General features: G+C 38.7%; 1 protein-coding gene across 1 annotated transcript in view; it reads right to left on the bottom strand.

Moving 5' to 3' along the window:
* LOC134536679 (Bardet-Biedl syndrome 1 protein homolog) overlaps window positions 1-17,410 on the bottom strand; it is a 76,405-nt gene that overhangs the window by 5,080 nt on the left and 53,915 nt on the right. Inside the window, exons 7-11 of the mRNA XM_063376518.1 lie at window positions 9,955-10,188; window positions 8,071-8,299; window positions 6,524-6,682; window positions 4,848-4,981; window positions 318-452 (exon numbers count right to left, since the gene is read on the bottom strand). Coding sequence (XP_063232588.1) covers window positions 318-452; window positions 4,848-4,981; window positions 6,524-6,682; window positions 8,071-8,299; window positions 9,955-10,188 — 891 coding nt within the window. The remainder of the gene's footprint in view (window positions 1-317; window positions 453-4,847; window positions 4,982-6,523; window positions 6,683-8,070; window positions 8,300-9,954; window positions 10,189-17,410) is intronic.

Genomic DNA, 17,410 nt, shown 5'->3' with positions numbered 1-17,410 from the left:
CAACTAATTTTGCCTCTCATGCTACCACTGCCACTATTATATTACAATACGTATTAGAGTTACTTCCACTAAAACTACTACTTTCACTAACATTCTTACCACCTTTAGTTCTACAATTTATACTACCATTACTTAAAATTGGAGCTGTAATCACCAATAATATGTCTACCATTTTTGAATTTTTTCAAATAATTTTACCAAAGGTTCTTACTACCAACGGCCAGTAGTGGAGTTGGTGTATTTTGTACAACTGCAACTTCACACCCAATGCAAACAACTCCAACAGTTCAAGCAGCAGAGAGGATCAACACACGTACCTGGATGTACGGCTCGGGGATGTTATACATCTTGACATCACAGTGCAGCACTATGGACAAGTTCTTGGACGGAGTGGTTTCAGACATGTTCTGCAGCGTCAGCAAGATCTTGAACATTGGTCCCAAGCCCAGCACCTGCCGGGGGCCAAGCAAGGAGTACATCATTGCAGCGACACAACAAACAAAACAACACAACACAACACAACACACTGGTCGTCGACATTGAGGCCATCATGGTACTCGATGAAGGAAACAGCGATGGAATGCATTGGTGGGGGAAAAAGGAGAACTCCAAGAAGGCACATCGGCTCACGGCAATGTCTGCAGGTTTACCATCACACATTGGTTGGAAACTGGCAACAAACTGGGTTGCAGGCACTAAGTAAACCAAATAATTCAGTACCTGGAGGCTTGACACTGGTAACAACTATCTCATTAACTGGCTTACAAGTCACTACATCCCTCAGTACGCACTCTGATGGACATGCATGCTGAAGCTATGATGTTGGGGTGAACTGGGGCACTAGAAGAAAACTCACTGACAACGGCACGTCCGCCATGTTTACAACATGCAAAAAGCTTGAGTAGATTCTGTCAGGAATCCACATCGGTTTGCCATGAGAGAGCATGAGTTCAAATCACATGGCTGTTGCCGCCACTAGTCATCACGGCTTCATGAAACGTATGGTCTTACACACTTCATTCCTGCAGCTTATAACGGTTCGTTATATACAAAAAATAAACAGATATTCCACCAATTTTAGTTTTTGTTTTATTTTTTCACAATAGAATGCACCGACGATTCCAAACACTTCAAAAAGAGGTTGCTCACTCATTCCACATACATATGCCCGTCGAAAAATGCTCGTAGTTTGCGTGATGAGAATTAACGAAAAAAATAGCGTCCTTCAGTAATGTTTTTACTAGTACACGAAATTAGTGCGGCCTTAAACATGGCCGCACCCAGCGAAAACGAATTTCGCCACGAGCCAAAACGCCGACGAAGGTGGCCACAATTTTTAATTTAGTACTGTTCGAAAGAAAATAAAACAAATTAGGTTGACTTAATACTCGGCCTGGCTCTGACCACCAACGTTAAATGATCTATTAGCAAATTACTTCATAATTTGGCGAGAAGCCACCGAACGCAACCTACTGGGGCAGCGATCGACAGACGACTGGTGAAATCCTGCCACGGTCTCCTGCACGCAGGGAGTAGACGTCACATGACCTCACCGACCAATCACACGCACACTTCATTCACACTTACAGATACAAGCCAATCACAGAACAAATTACAATACATGAAAAACCCTGTACACACAGAACTCGGGGCTTCCCTTGATCTGTCTCTTTTCAATTTCACATCGAAATCGGGGACTCCCATTCTCGTTCTCTCTCCCACACCGTGAGACAGCAGTTATCGCTCAGTTCCCACGCAGTGGGGGAATTACCGTCTTTATCTCGGTTGGCGGGGAAGCACTGTTTCTTTCTCACTTACACTTACAGGCCTCTCATGCCTCTCTTTCTAACCATCACACCAGACACCATCCCTTGTTCTATAATCATATTGCAACACGTTAATTAAAATTAAGAACAATAATCATAATACGAATTACTTTACAAAATTAAACTTATTGAGAAAAACCTGAAAAAGTAGGCCTAAACAGGTAAAATTCTAGTAAAGCGACTTCTTTGTGAATAATTACATAAAAAATAGTACCTACTGATTGAAAATGTCTAATAAAATAATAAATACCTTCTTAAAAACATAGCAAGTGAAAAATAACATATATTAGTATCCATAACTTCTGATTGTACTGTTTCATAACATACACACCACTCTAAAAACATTGACTTATTTATATTTACCTATACAAAAAGAAGTTTAAAAGAAAATTATTTATCTTGGAGGGCAGGGTTCTGCAATGCTACAAGCTTACTTTCACCCATGGCCTTTTTGTATTCACCACTCTATTACACACATGTTACTATCATTGTTAATACGTACATTCAAGTCTTGAAGTTGCAGTACCACAGATAGTAAATTTAATGAAAGATCCTTAAAAGAAATGCAGTGGGTTCTAACCACATGGACACTGTCTGTGAGCTAACAACAGTCAGAATTTTTAGTTTGTATTTTATGCTTATTTCAGTAAAACCACACCATAAATATGTTAATGCTTGCATACGCACTTCAGCAGCAGTTAGCAAATGCATAATTACGAAATGGTATACAAATATGTCAATTTATGATCTTAAATATGACCAGTTTCTGTTCTTTGAAGCAGAGTATTTCCACTTGTTTAGCCAATATTATAAAATACAGAATATTCATTGTGATTAAGGCCTATGTTCTAAAGGCTAGATACAACAGTAATATTTTCAGTAAAAAAAATTGAAGTAAATGCCTTTATTAATTATTGAATTTCCTGCAAAAATTTCTTTTTAACTCCTGTATCTCCTGAATTTTACCTAATGTACAAGTAAAAGGTTTCTCTAGGTACTTAGAAATTTAAACTAATTAACAGGGAAAAACACTGGAACCTCGATTTGACATTACAACTTTTTATATTTTCTTGTTATTTGCACAATTTTATTTTGATCCTGTTTTAACCTCATTTGATGCAATTCAATAAATTCCTGTTGATTAAAACGTGCCTACAATCTGCTTACCACAATTTACGCTGTTTGTTTATGCTATAAAAGTATAAATATATAAATTCATTATTCCCCTGTTTGATATGTACATAATATGTACATATGAAAATAACACTTTTTGTGTACCAAATTTAAAATGCTGTTGGGAACATTATCACTGTAGCTCCTGGATTGTTTGATGTGCTCTTCCATTAAAAATGGTATTTACAGGTAGCTAACACTGGTCTTTGTGGCAGACTTTGAGTAAATGTTATCACGTGATGCTAGCACTACAGTTTATAAAAATTCCACTGTCCATCAGTAACTTAAACATACCATTTTATATAGTGTATTTTAATGGTACATATTTATCTTTGTCAACGTCCGTTAAAAATACAGTCTGTTTAACAAATTTAAATGTCATTAAGCTTAAAAATTTGTCTTTTACTATGAGTAATTATAATTGAATTTTTATCTGCATGTATTTTATTGAGATGGCAGCTTGTAAAAGATGAAAAACAAAACATTTTAAAGTGCGTGGACAAGCACAAATGTTTCACTCGCTGAGAGGTTAGGCGTATCTATTTCAATTCTGAAAAATCACAAAATCATTGAAGGAAATACAGCCCAGTATGATGATAAAGCACTACATATATTTTTATTAATATTCTTAACCTGTAAATGTCTGATGTTACAATGAACTGCTAATTAAAGTATGAAAGTGCTTACGCACTTTAGACTATATACCGTGTTTTCTCGCATAATTGTCACACAATTTATTCTAAAATCAAGTTTGAAAAGTAGGGGTGCGACGATTATGCGGAAAAAAAAATTTTTGTTAGGTAAAGTTATTCATAAAAAACCCGTTCATGGAAAATACGTTTATTTAAAAAAAGGTGGAGTATACAAGAGCACGGCAAACAATTTATATTAATAATTCATTAAACAAAAACATTTCTTCCACTTTAAATAGAAAACCCAAACTGTAACGCGAACGCAAGCCACTTGAATCTGTGACGTGAACTAAAGCGTAACTATTGCCGTAGTACACATTTTCCACGAAAGAATGCGGGCCATCAAATGTAGTTAACTCAGTACTCGACAGATATCGATATTAGACTACGTGCGCGCGCTCTATACGGCAAGCAACATAACCAAACATGAATGATGCCAACTCGCACTGCCTATATGTTCATAAGCGGTACACCGTGGCGACGCAGACAATCAGATAAAAATAGAAACGTTTAAACACGTCTTTAAAAGAAAATTTAAACGTCAGAAAACTTAGTATTTCCATTAATTAAATAAGTAAGTGGTAATTTCCGAATAAATATTAGATTTCTACTTTAAAATACATTGTTTTATACGGAAAAGATACCTACACAAAGCGCTCGGCATCTAATAACGGGACCAAAAACATCATTCTATGTTTAGGCAAGAAGTTTTTTATCCCAATTTTGACAGCCAAAAATATAGGTGCGACGATTACGCGCGTGCGACGATTATGCGATAAAAGAGGGTATATACTTTCTCCATACACAATGTAAAGACGTATAGGACTTTAATCTTATTATTCTATTTAGATATGCTCCAGACAGTCAAAATCGATAATTATGTGTATATCAGATTATGGTAGGCCTATGTTAGTCATATATCAATGTTTTCTGAGCAAAAAATAATAATTTTTATACATTTCTCTTTTTTACAGTTTCTTCCATCTCACAACATTTTCAGACATCCAATTGAATAATGTAAAAAAGGGGTTCTACTGTATTATTATTTACCTATTAAAAGTATGAATTGTACAGATTTGTAGGTCCAGTGGTAAGAGTTTTTTAAAATTATTATTCAGGAAATGTTCTACAGAGGGTTTTACTGTATGTGAGGCACCTGGGCAGAGATCTTGAGCGGCTCGACGGAGCTGCCCGACACGGGGTTGCTGCAGCTCTGCACTGCCTGCACGCACGCGCGCGCGGCCTCCAGCCTCAAGGCCACCAGGTCCTGCTGGAACGCCTGGTGCATGGCTGCCAACAGCACACGCGCCACACCCCCTTCACGCGACCGCAAGTGCAGTGGCTGGAGCCCAGACAAGGCCACGGGGGACGAGGGAGCAAAGTTTTGTGTCACAATAACATTAAAAAAAAACTGAGGAGGTGAGAAATCATTGCCACAAAAACCAAACTGAAAGATTATAGAGTAAGAAATATTATTTCAATGATTTGATAAAACACGTTAAACTGACAGGATGAAAAAAAAAAAAAAAAAAATTCTTTGAGATGGGTTGGAAAGGTTCTTGCACATACACTCCAACACACAAACCATTTTTATGTGGTGCTTTACTTCCTCGGCACATATATCCCCTTAAGAGTATTGTGGATTAAACAACAAGCACCCAGTGCATGAAGGTAACTACAAGGGGTTTTAATAGACACAATAAAAAGAAAATATTTCAAATCAACAAACAAAAAACTTTTTAAGTTACCTGAGAAATAAAGGTACAAATTGTTACACTCTTTGTGTAACTGACAACAAACAGTCATAGACAAATTTTAAGATGTCTCTATGACCAACTTTCAGAGAAATAATTCAAATATCAAAATTGTATCATCATGTATCTTGCTAAAGATCAGGATTTAAGTTGGGCAAATTCAGAATACTTGCTCAGTTAGGCAGGTGTTACAGTCGTGCTCTGTTAGGCAAGTGTTACAGTAACGCTCTGTTAGGCAGGTGTTGCTGACATGCTCTATTAGGCAGGTGTTACTGTCGTTGCTCTGTTAGGCAGGTGTTACAGTAGTGGTCTGTTAGGCAGGTGTTACAGTAGTGCTCTGTTAGGCAGGTGTTACAGTCGTGCTCTGTTAGGCAGGTGTTACAGTCGTGCTCTGTTAGGCAAGTGTTACAGTAACGCTCTGTTAGGCAGGTGTTGCTGACATGCTCTATTAGGCAGGTGTTACTGTCGTTGCTCTGTTAGGCAGGTGTTACAGTAGTGGTCTGTTAGGCAGGTGTTACAGTAGTGCTCTGTTAGGCAGGTGTTACAGTCGTGCTCTGTTAGGCAGGTGTTACAGTCGTGCTCTGTTAGGCAGGTGTTACAGTCGTGCTCTGTTAGGCAGGTGTTACAGTCGTGCTCTGTTAGGCAGGTGTTACAGTCGTGCTCTGTTAGGCAGGTGTTACAGTCGTGCTCTGTTAGGCAGGTGTTACAGTAGTGCTCTGCTAGGCAGGTGTTACAGTAGTGCTCTGTTAGGCAGGTGTTACAGTAGTGCTCTGCTAGGCAGGTGTTACAGTCGTGCTCTGTTAGGCAGGTGTTACAGTCGTGCTCTGTTAGGCAGGTGTTACAGTAGTGCTCTGTTAGGCAGGTGTTACAGTAGTGGTCTGTTAGGCAGGTGTTACAGTAGTGCTCTGTTAGGCAGGTGTTACAGTAGTGGTCTGTTAGGCAGGTGTTACAGTAGTGCTCTGTTAGGCAGGTGTTACAGTCGTGCTCTGTTAGGCAGGTGTTACAGTAACGCTCTGTTAGGCAGGTGTTACAGTAGTGCTCTGTTAGGCAGGTGCAAGTTCATAGAGGAGACCCCCACCTGCCGCACACTCGCGCTCCCGCATGGCCTGTTCCACGAACAGCTTCGTCTTCTTGGGCACGACTGCGTTGAGCTGCTGGGCCGACAGCGGAGCGGCACTGCTGTCACACGCCACGAACTGAGCCGTCCTCTTCAGGATCTTCACGAGCAGGGCGCCGCCTGTCGACCCACCAAGCCCTCTGCTCGCGTCACTCACTCTCCGCACCATTTCAGATTATTTCATTAGTTTCACACTGATATATACGTAAGGTAACATTTCAATACATTTCAGTTCTTTTAGTTGATTTATATCGGTACAAATCAAGGTGCCGGGGTACACCATGATGAAGCTACTGATATTAGACTACGATGAAATCCCTCCTTTACAAATGGCTTACAGTTATTTCGGACTTAGCTGAACACTTTTGAAATAAACTGTTGGAAAATATCACTGTTTGTTAAGTGGGAGTCAAAGAATGTATTCATTCACACTGATATACCCCAGTCAGGTTAGCAACATATCACAAAAAGATTCTCTGAATTAACATCTCATATATTTTAAGTTTGAAATTGATGGTCTCTAAAAATGTTTTTTTTAGGGTTTGTATAAGAGAGAAGGTTTAATGTTTTAAAACATTAAAGCTGTGCTGAATCTGATTGACAGAAGCTGATATGGCCAATATTAAGTATTATTAGGGATATAACCTAAATTAACAGTGTTGCTAACGCAACACAATAGAAAACAACTGGTTATGTCACTTTTTTTTTTAATAAATACACTATTAAGATCCCAAAAATATTTATTTGTATGGATCCCATTAACAAGTTTACACATCAAAGTGAGGAAGTACTAGAGTTGGAACATGTGGCCTGAAGATAAAATTATTCTGTAACATCTTCACACTGTGCTATCTTCACATGCATTGCTGTCTTAAGTCTCTTCCTTCTATCTCAGTTTGTTTACTGTTTAATGTGAAACTTTACCAAATGCATACCACCCTGCTATATTATTATTAAATTTCTCAGTGGATATTTTTTGCACTCTCTTCGGCCAAAACATGTCTGCCCCTTTTCAACTCAACACCAAACACATCTTATCTCAGCGGTGTCATCAAAGACCTCATCATTAAAACTACTTGTTTGGAGAAAGAGCTTGAAAAGGTTTAGTATTTTATTTTGCCTATTATGACGCACCTTTTCTTAGCTAGGGTTGGCTATAGTGCCATGAGGCGTTAAAAGTTTTATTGTAAATATTTATATTTATTTGAATTACCTACGTGGGGTGCAGATAACTGTATGATTATTATTTTTTTTTTACTTGTGAGCCTTCATTTGTACGAGTCTTTATCGTGTGACATGCGACACTAGCACTCGTGTGAACCCGTGAGGAGTTTACGAGCAGGCGCGGGAGTGAACGCATCGCTCCGTGGTGAGTCCGCACGGAGGGATCTACACTGTCAGTGGGCGTGACCTTTCGAGTTATAATAAGAGTCGCAGTATCCTCAGGTAAATACAGTCGTGTAATTCACCTACAGTAAACGGCAGAGGCGTGACTCGCGCGCACTCACCCATGGTGACGAGGATCAGGCTGTGCTCCTCCTGGCCGTACCGGCCGAAGTACACGGCCGACACCGTGTCAGGGGCGGTCAGGGAGTCCACCAGCTGGCGGTCCTGGTAGAAGTGCACGGCTCCCCCGCGCAGCGCGACGCACAGCAGCGTGGTGGCCACGTGCTTCAGCACGACTGCCACCATCGCTGTCACCGGCGCCGGGAGCGCCACCTCCCACAGCTTCCTGCCCTGCGCGGCACGCCATCGCAACTCCCGACGTTTCGCACACACCCCGACAACAACCACAATGTTATAAAACAAATGACAGTAGTTTATCAAAGACATCTGCACAACAAAATATTATGTAATTAAGTGATAGGTATTTGTCGCATGATACCTGATTACAAATTGATTTACAAAAGATATTTCTGACTTTGTAGTCACATCAGTCAATAACTGTTATTTTGTTCACAATATCTTACAGGGGTTGCACTACAATCCCTCTCTCACTTGACAAGAGTCCCCGCCGAGTGGTTGTGTGGTTGTGGCACAGGATCACGTACTCGAGCCTGCTCCGACCAGGTGTGTGGCTTTCAGAGGTGCACAAGACTGTCATGACCTGGGTCTGAACTTTCTGAGCAAATATTAAAGGGTCGCCACTCTACGTGGAATTCTAAATTCCTGGTTATTTTAAGCTTTCTAAGGCTCTGAATTTAAAAATGCAAGGTTTCGCATTCCAATACAAGTTCTCAAAAATTATACTACTACGTTTAAACACCTTTCACGTGCCCATAAATATTCATTTCTTAGCTTCATATATTAATTTCTTCGCTTCACTGAAGAGATTTAATTTTTTTTTCTCTTAACTCCTCATCTTTCTAGCATGGCATTTCTTATCTCTTGCTGCATTTTATTGCAATTGGTTAATTTTTCCCATTATCCTCCATGCTATCCACAAAGCAAGGGCAATTCGCTCTGCTTGCAGCAAGAGATTTGCTTGAACTACTACTGCATTTATTTACTGCATCATACCCTTGTCTTACGGCACCATCTGCTAGTCTAGTTTCTTCCACCTTCAAAATAATTTGTTGGTTTATTTTACAGTAGAGCCTCCAGTCTTAGAAGTAACAAATTAAGGTTCAGTAAACTCCTGATTATGTGTGTTAATTGGGAGATACCAATTCCTGGATAGTTGAAATCCTGTATAAAAAAAAAAAAACAGGTAATCTGTTTAAAATATAAGGGCCACCATCGATTTGGGGTCGCATATATCTCTCTCTATCTCTCTCTCTCTCTCCCTCTCCTAAACACCCCCCCCCCCCCCTCCACCGCAAGTCCCTTCCTTGTATTTAATTTTTTTACCCCTCGGTAGCAAGTTATTCTTTTTTCTCAGTAGCTTGCCCTTCAATAAAACTAGCACGCATAGAAAATTCTGCCAGGCTGAAGGAACATATAAGTAGCACTTCAATACACCAATTATCAGAGGCATGATTTTCACAGACCTAACAAAGGAAAGTTTCCATAGATCAAAGATAGATGCAGCAATACAAGTGCATCTTGCAGAGCAGTAGCTGCAGTTGTCTGTCATGAAATGTTGCCAATTAACAGCATGGAAAATAAATAGCACGAGAAAGCAAATATCGTTGGCGTTATGAAAACCTGTCGTGATGCACATGTGAAGATTGCCTTCACATACGTTTGTTTGTTTGTTTACGTGTTTCAGACTCCGCAATACACTTGGAAGTACTGTCGCCTGAAACATTTCTGTAACATTTCTGTCCATTAGGGTACGAACGACTAAGTCTTACGTCTACAGCTACTACACAAGCACTTTACACTATGTTCCAGTTAGGATTTCACAAAACCAACCGTGGTGTGTGTGGTTGGGAGACAAGGAGTGGTACCTTCTTGGAGTAGCAGTGCAGCGCGCAGGTCATGAGGGCCGGCAGCACGGCCGCGTCGCCCGGCCGCAGCTCCAGGGCCACGCACGGCGCGCACAGCCGCGCCAGCACCTTGGCCGCGCCCCAGCCGCGCCGCACCAGGCTCAGGGAGCCGTCGCGGCACGCCGCCACCAGCCGGAACTGCACGTCGTACAGCCCCGACGCCTGCAGGTGCGTGGGGGCCGCGCCCAGGCTGGCCTGCGACCGTCTGCACCGTCAGTCTCGCGCTCCGGCCCGTCTCTACCACTTACAACACGTACTCTACTGCGGCAATCAATCACAGACAATTGTCATTACCATCACTCCCGGCAGCACACGTCACTCCGGCCCGTCTCTGCGGTTCTATGACATCCGTACGAATGGGTCAACTGCACGAATCGTTTCTCCTTCACCCCACCACGGTAGGGGGGAGGCGTGGCGGAATGAAGGAGCGGTGCTGTATTCATTTCAGACAAATAGAAAAAATTCAAGACTCCTAATGGGCGGGGAGAACTGAGAGGATTCCGGGCCAATAGGATACCTGCCGTTAGCCACCCCGGCCGTACGAGAGTGGTATAGTCGATTCACAATAAAGTCAATACTTTCAGAAGCCTTGCTGAACATGTACTTTGTGCCAGCATGTTATGTATTCTCCTGCCACAAGTAAATATAACCACGTGACTTCAGCTGAAATGTTTTGATAGGCCTATACTATGCATGTGTAAGGATCCTAATTGTGCATTCCTCAAATTTATATTTTCCCGAAATTAACGTATATTCTTGTTAGATATGTACATTATACAACCTATAGCACTATTACTCTATTTTCCCACATTTTAAATCTGCACTTTACGATGTTTACGTTACAAATATCGCAAAGCTCAAACCAAGGCCCAATCAAAAAATAACATAAGCAAACTGTTGTAAGTTAAAGACAAAAAATATATAAATATGTTTATATGCGAACACGTATGTGTTTACAAAGGAAGAATTCAACATCGAAAACTATTCTGAATAATGACACGCCACACTGCAGGCTGGTATGTAGGCCTTAAACGAACGTTACGTGTATACCAAATAACTTTGGATCGAGAACAAAATTCTATTGCCAAAACATTTATGAACGAGTTTAATATAAAAATATATTCAATGGAAGAAAATAAATTTCTGTGGGGGATAGAAACAGGATCCTTCTTTTTGCGTTGCGTTTCTGGATAGTTAAATTACTGAAGTTTGGGTGGAATAATTTTGGTTTTTGTCAGCTATGTAAGAATTGTTTGAACAGCGGAGAAATGCAAAGGGACTCGCTTGAATTAATTAATTGAATTAAGACCAGGCAAGAAAATACACACTATTACGAATTTTATAATTACAGTGGTATCAATGGAGAAAAACTTTGTAACAGTATGTATTTTCTTACTGGATCAGCTGGTCTTAAATTTTTGATATGAACATATCTGTTATTTTTTAATTGGTACATGAGTGATAAATCGGCCAAAAATTTGTGCTGCGTATACACACAGTAGTGTTACACTTAATAATACTATTTAGAAGTACTTGTTTACACACACACATAATTACAAAAAGTGGTATTGTTGGGCGCATTAAAGAATAAATGTTACCAGGTTTGTTGTTATTAACGGACACTGCAATTGTTGGATTCACTTTCTCTTAATTTACTGGGATAGCTAATGATTAATACACAACCTAAAAATAATTCAACTGGTTAATACAGATTTATTATTGAGAGCAGAAAATGCAGCAAATGTAGTGGAAATTAACAATACATAAAAAGAAAAGATAAAAATTAATTACAATTTCAAAAGTTACATATGAATAATAAACTTTCTTTCTCTGGTTTGGCTCCTTATAGCGAAATATGATGCTTCAACAATCGGGAGATAGGTTGCACACATTAAAGCTATACAAAAGTCTTTATTGGTTCGTATTTGTTTTGCACGGTTTGTCAATCACGTAATTATTTAAAAATGTTTTGGTAATAAAAATACTGAATATTTCTTAAATGGTTAATTATTGTTGCCTCGGCTTGGCTAGTCATAAAATTACATTGGTAGAACACCGTCCTTAATATCAGTTAACCTCTGGGTATGTTATAAAAAAAAGGGTCAATTTAATAATCGGATATTTCAAATAAAACAGTCTCTTAATCTTCGTGAGCGAAGTATTTCAGGAGAATTATACAGGTAACAGAGTGTGTTGTGGAGTGAAACAACGCTCGAAGAAGTCAGTTACTCATGTACTTATTTTTACACTCGTATGATCTTTATCTTAACAGATAAAGTCTAAAATTTACGTTAAACACTTCTGTTAACACACTTTGGGTTGAAAATATTACTAGCAATTGCCAAATCTAGCTAAATATTTATTAAATAAATGCACCACAGCGGCATCCGTCTATTCACGGCAGCATCAGAAAACGTTCTCCCTAGTTCTATATTCAATTTACCTGAAAACCTACCGTTCAGGTAAGCCGCCACCTGATTGGTCGGCTGTTCAAATCTCACATTACCGTTTACCTGAAATTAGCCTCCACAGGCTATTAACAATATAAATATATGTTACCAAATACATTTAATTTAAAAATAAAAATAATTATAATGAATATTTACATAAATAAAATATACATAAAATATTTCAAATTACGGTAATATACCAATGTTCACTATAGGGGTCCATACAAATGAGATCATCTCAACAATACACCTGCGCCTAGAGTTCGGCGTGCGTAGAAACGTCTTAAACAAAGTATAAATAGTTCAATCTTGCAATTAAACAGATAAAACAGTTTGAAACAAAATATTAATCATTAAAAACAATAAATATTCAGTTCTGTCCGCGGAATTATGCCTAAAGTAGCAGTACAAAGTAACTTACGCTGTTGGCTCGTTGCCACCAACTAAACTATAGTTTCCTTAGAGTGTTATGCATGTTGTGGAAAATCAATAACTGTGCACAGCCATTACAATTAGTTGTAGAATTTTTTATTGGGTAGAAAAATGTTCTGTGTTTTCCTTATTCTATTTCTTGTAATTAAATAAATAATCGGTATATTTGAACCGTTTTTTCACCAAAAAGTGTACTTTTATACATAGAAAAATAAAAAAAAATATCAGATGCTAATTTCATCAAAAGAATCAGTCGAAAGTCGTACTATGTGAAAAGTGATGGTGGCCTTAAACTATTGGTGGAAAAAGTACATGTCTACATTAACTTCGCGCAAATATAACGTGATATGTCTGTGTGGGGGCAAACAAATTTAGCAGTACATGTCAAGAATCAAAGAAAGCAGGTAGTTTGTGAATGAGCTTATTCCCTTACTTTCCTTTTACGTCTATCTGGCGAAGTGTGTAATCAAAATAAATGTGTCATAAAAAGATTTAAAATTCCGAATTGTTAATGTTTTAAGTGTGGATGCATAGTTAGGAAACCATCTGTCTAAAATAAACATTGTCTTAAAAAAAGCTCAACATTCACCAAGACATCGTTGAGTGAGTGTAGGGGGTTGGAACGTTACAATTGAAATAAGTAGCAAATATTAATAGTTTTGAGTTTCAGGCTTCGGAAAATTAACTTTATATGACGGGTGTCAGTTCTTTCGAAGTATTGGTAAAATTGTAATTATATATTACAATTATACGTTACTTAACGTACAACAGTGGTCTGACATGTGTTTCCTGTTTTCTTAAGCAGCAATATTTGTTTTAATTTATTTTCCACGCTAGTTACTGAAAATAATACACTGGAGTATGTGTTTACGAATTAAAGCCATACCCATTCTTCAGGAATTCTCTATAAGTAAAACACCCTAAAAATTTAAATTTCGCTGAAGTCTCCTTTGTTAATCATCTGAACTGAAATTTTTTACAAGCCGCTAACAATATACTCTTGGTGTTGACGTCACTGCGCGGCCTGCAGTGACGTCAGGCCCAGTACCGTTCCAAATTCGTCATCGTTTCGCCCCCTTCCCTGCTCCAACAACAACCAACCCTCCACGGACCAGCACCAACTCGTCAGCAGTCAACCTTGCAAGAACACTGAGGCAGACATATCTGAAAGCGGAGATGCAGCCAACGCCCGGGTAACAAACAGTGACGAAACTGAACCTGTTTCGGGACCTAGTCACGAAAATTGTGAAGATAGCAATGGTGTTTAATCGTTTGCTATTCCTGGCCAGCGCCCCGGAACCTTTGTTTACTACGATGGAGAAGGAAACATGTTTCACAAGGATAAGGAGACGCGGACAATACGGTAAGTGACATTTTGTTTTAGTACAGTGTGAATTATTGTTAAGTATTTGTGTATTCTATTTTTTTCCTACTACGACTGGCCCGTTATTCATTCTAACTTCATTTCATTGTGTGTACTAGTGGTTGGTAACCATGTTAACTGTTTTTGAGCCAATCATCTAATTGTTTTTGAGTCCCAGTCCTAGTGACACTAACTGCTAATTTTCACACCCAAAGACATTTATGACACTTAGGGTGGTATTCTTACACGTCCACATACTCGGCACGCCAACTCGACGCGAGTAAATAACTCGCTATACAGAGAATGTATTCAAGAACAACATCTGAGAGTTCCTTTACTACGCGGCGTTTGCGAGGTGGAACTTATTTCACGACTTCTGCGATAGGCTATTATACAATCAGTATCCATTTCCTACTGCTAACATCTGTACTCGCTGAAATAAATTTTTTTACATATTATTGGTCTGATGTGCTCACACAATATTTGGAAGAATTTTATACGTTGTTCTTATATTTGACTGTTACGAATGTGTATATTTTCAGAAATTCTTTTGCAGACATTGGTGCTATCTATCGGCATATTTTGTTACTGTATAAGTAGTAGGAAAATGGCGAAGCTGGCCTAATGCTATTCTTATGTAACTAGGGGCCCAATGCACAGATTCCACTAGAAATCGAGTGGTAACTTGTACTTCATTTAGTGGAGAATTCAAAGTTCACTAAAACTCGTATGTTTGAAATATTTTAGTGGTAGCTGCGCTAGGCTGAACGAAGTAGAGTGTGGAACCTTACTAAATAACGAAGGTAGCCGAGTTTACCCGAACAAGGCCCAAATTTAATGACGTCAAGACATCACGTCACAACCTTGGCCAATAGGAAACAAGTAAGGTTGCGTGGTATTAAAAAATAATAACAAACACTTAATTTTACAAATTTAAACAACAAATTTCATGTATCATGTATTTCAATCTTCAATGGCTGTATGTTTAATTAAAATTATAGAATAACATGTATAAATGTACATGACATGTGCTGTTTGTGCTTGTTTATATTTTAATAAAGTTCATATGTGTGATAATTACTTAATTTCTTAATTGGATTTTGATTACGATGCCAAACGATTAGTTCTTACTTCTTAGCATTGCAGTGCATCGTAATGTCAATATTTACTTACTATTGCAAACAGTGATGGTCGAGAAGCTAGAAATATTAATATGGATTAGAAATTGAAGGGGTCGGGACTCGTGTTCAGATATTTTCTCGATAAACGTCATTTTATTCGTAGTTTGGATCAGAAGGGGTCTTGGCACCTCTTTCCACTAACCTCTTACATTAGATTCACCCCTGACTACAAATACGTACAGCAAATGTTTTTAAAAATATGGTTCCTTATCGATTCAAATTGATTACTTTATCCTGATGTCATGAACCTGTACTACATTTTTATTCTGTGGCACATGATGCTTGCTATTTAATGTTGTATTTCGAAAGATCCTGAACATAATCAAAAATTGTGGTACAACAATGAATTATGATCGTTAATCGAATACGAGATATATTTTCCCTTTTATTTAACATTGTTGTATTACAAGTTTGGTAATTATGTTACAAAGGGGCTTTTCCATAAAATAAAATAAATTAAAATACTTTTTCTTTGCACACTAGTAATGTTCCTATATTTACCCTGCGATTGGTGTTAATGTACTTGTAATAGTTTATGAGATATTGCTATTTAAAGATTACATCATATTAATTATACCTTATGCGCTTATGCTGGCGGCACCATTATTGTAAAAACCATCATGACTAATTTATATACTACAACCATATGCTACGCAATTTGATTTAAGAGGTTTAGTGACAGGGTAACATGAGGAATTTCAGTATGCTGTTGAAAAATTTCATACATGTACCGGTGGCTTAAATTATTTACTTATCACGACATCAAAGTATGTAACTGAATTTATTACAACAAAATTAATTACACGAATAGTTACGATGCATAATAAATTGTAAAACTAGCTTTAAGAGACTGCATTTAATTTTAGTAAGAACAAAGTTTCTTTTTAAAATGCGACAATAGTACTGATGTTTCAGGTTTTTGAGGTGTGCACAGTTTCGGGCAGGATGCCGTGCTCGTGCCACTATGACGCTATCAGATGGAGCACATATTATACCTACACAAAATAGTGTTCCTCATAACCATTTATCTAGCTCCAAATGTATGAACATACTGATGTTTAAACAAACGCTTAATCGGAGATCCCGGGTAGAAACTAATTTACCCTTGGTAGCCATTTATCTAGACGAAGTCGAAAGGTATATGTTACTTGTACAACAATTTCACTTTACATACCTACACATGTAAAAACTCTTTTATAAATTGCACAATTTTTTGCTTTCTAACGGTTTAATTTTGTTATGATAGGATACATGCATATTTGTTAACATTTACAAAGAATTGGATCCATAAACCACAACAAATTTTCTTCATTAAGAGTTATGCATAACTTATAAAGATATGGAATTTGATATTTTAAAATAATGTTACAACTTTACATTTCGTGTGAACAGAAATACGGAGGGTGCAGAACGAACGCCTTTCTCGTCAGTGAGACGAACAATGGTTCGCCGAAGAAGGGAAGCTGTGTCAACAATACCACCTACAATTCAAGAACTTGTCACATCGTTCAATAACCCGTTAATTATGCAGCACTATGGAAGAACCGTAAATGGACAGTTCTTTCACGGCAGCGTTACCAACGATACAGGAACACTAGTAGCCATGGTCTTCTTGAATGAAGAGATTATAGCAGCTTTAACGGGACACCACGGAGAAATTTGCGAATTGGGAATGGATGGGACTTTCAAAGTAGTTCCTACACTACCATGTGGATTTGTGTAGTTTTTTTCTGTACATGTCATATTCATGAATGTGGTAAGTAATATATTGAGGGCGTACGGGGTTGTGGTGAATTTATCGATATTAAATAGTGGGCGCCACCACGTGAGTGGGCACGTGGACCCGGCTTGATACTCTTACTCAGGGCGTTACGTGGCCCGTGTGCGGCGAGATATTTGGCCCTCTTTAACCGCGCCGCTCTCGACCCTGCCTAAGCCCGCTCTCAGCGTCGGGCACGCTTCTAACACGCCGTGGGCTCTCAGGGCGTCCC

The sequence above is a fragment of the Bacillus rossius genome, chromosome 11 (assembly GCF_032445375.1).
Source record: "Bacillus rossius redtenbacheri isolate Brsri chromosome 11, Brsri_v3, whole genome shotgun sequence".
NCBI classification, from domain to species: Eukaryota; Metazoa; Arthropoda; class Insecta; order Phasmatodea; family Bacillidae; genus Bacillus; species Bacillus rossius.
This window is presented reverse-complemented; position numbering and strand designations above follow the sequence as displayed.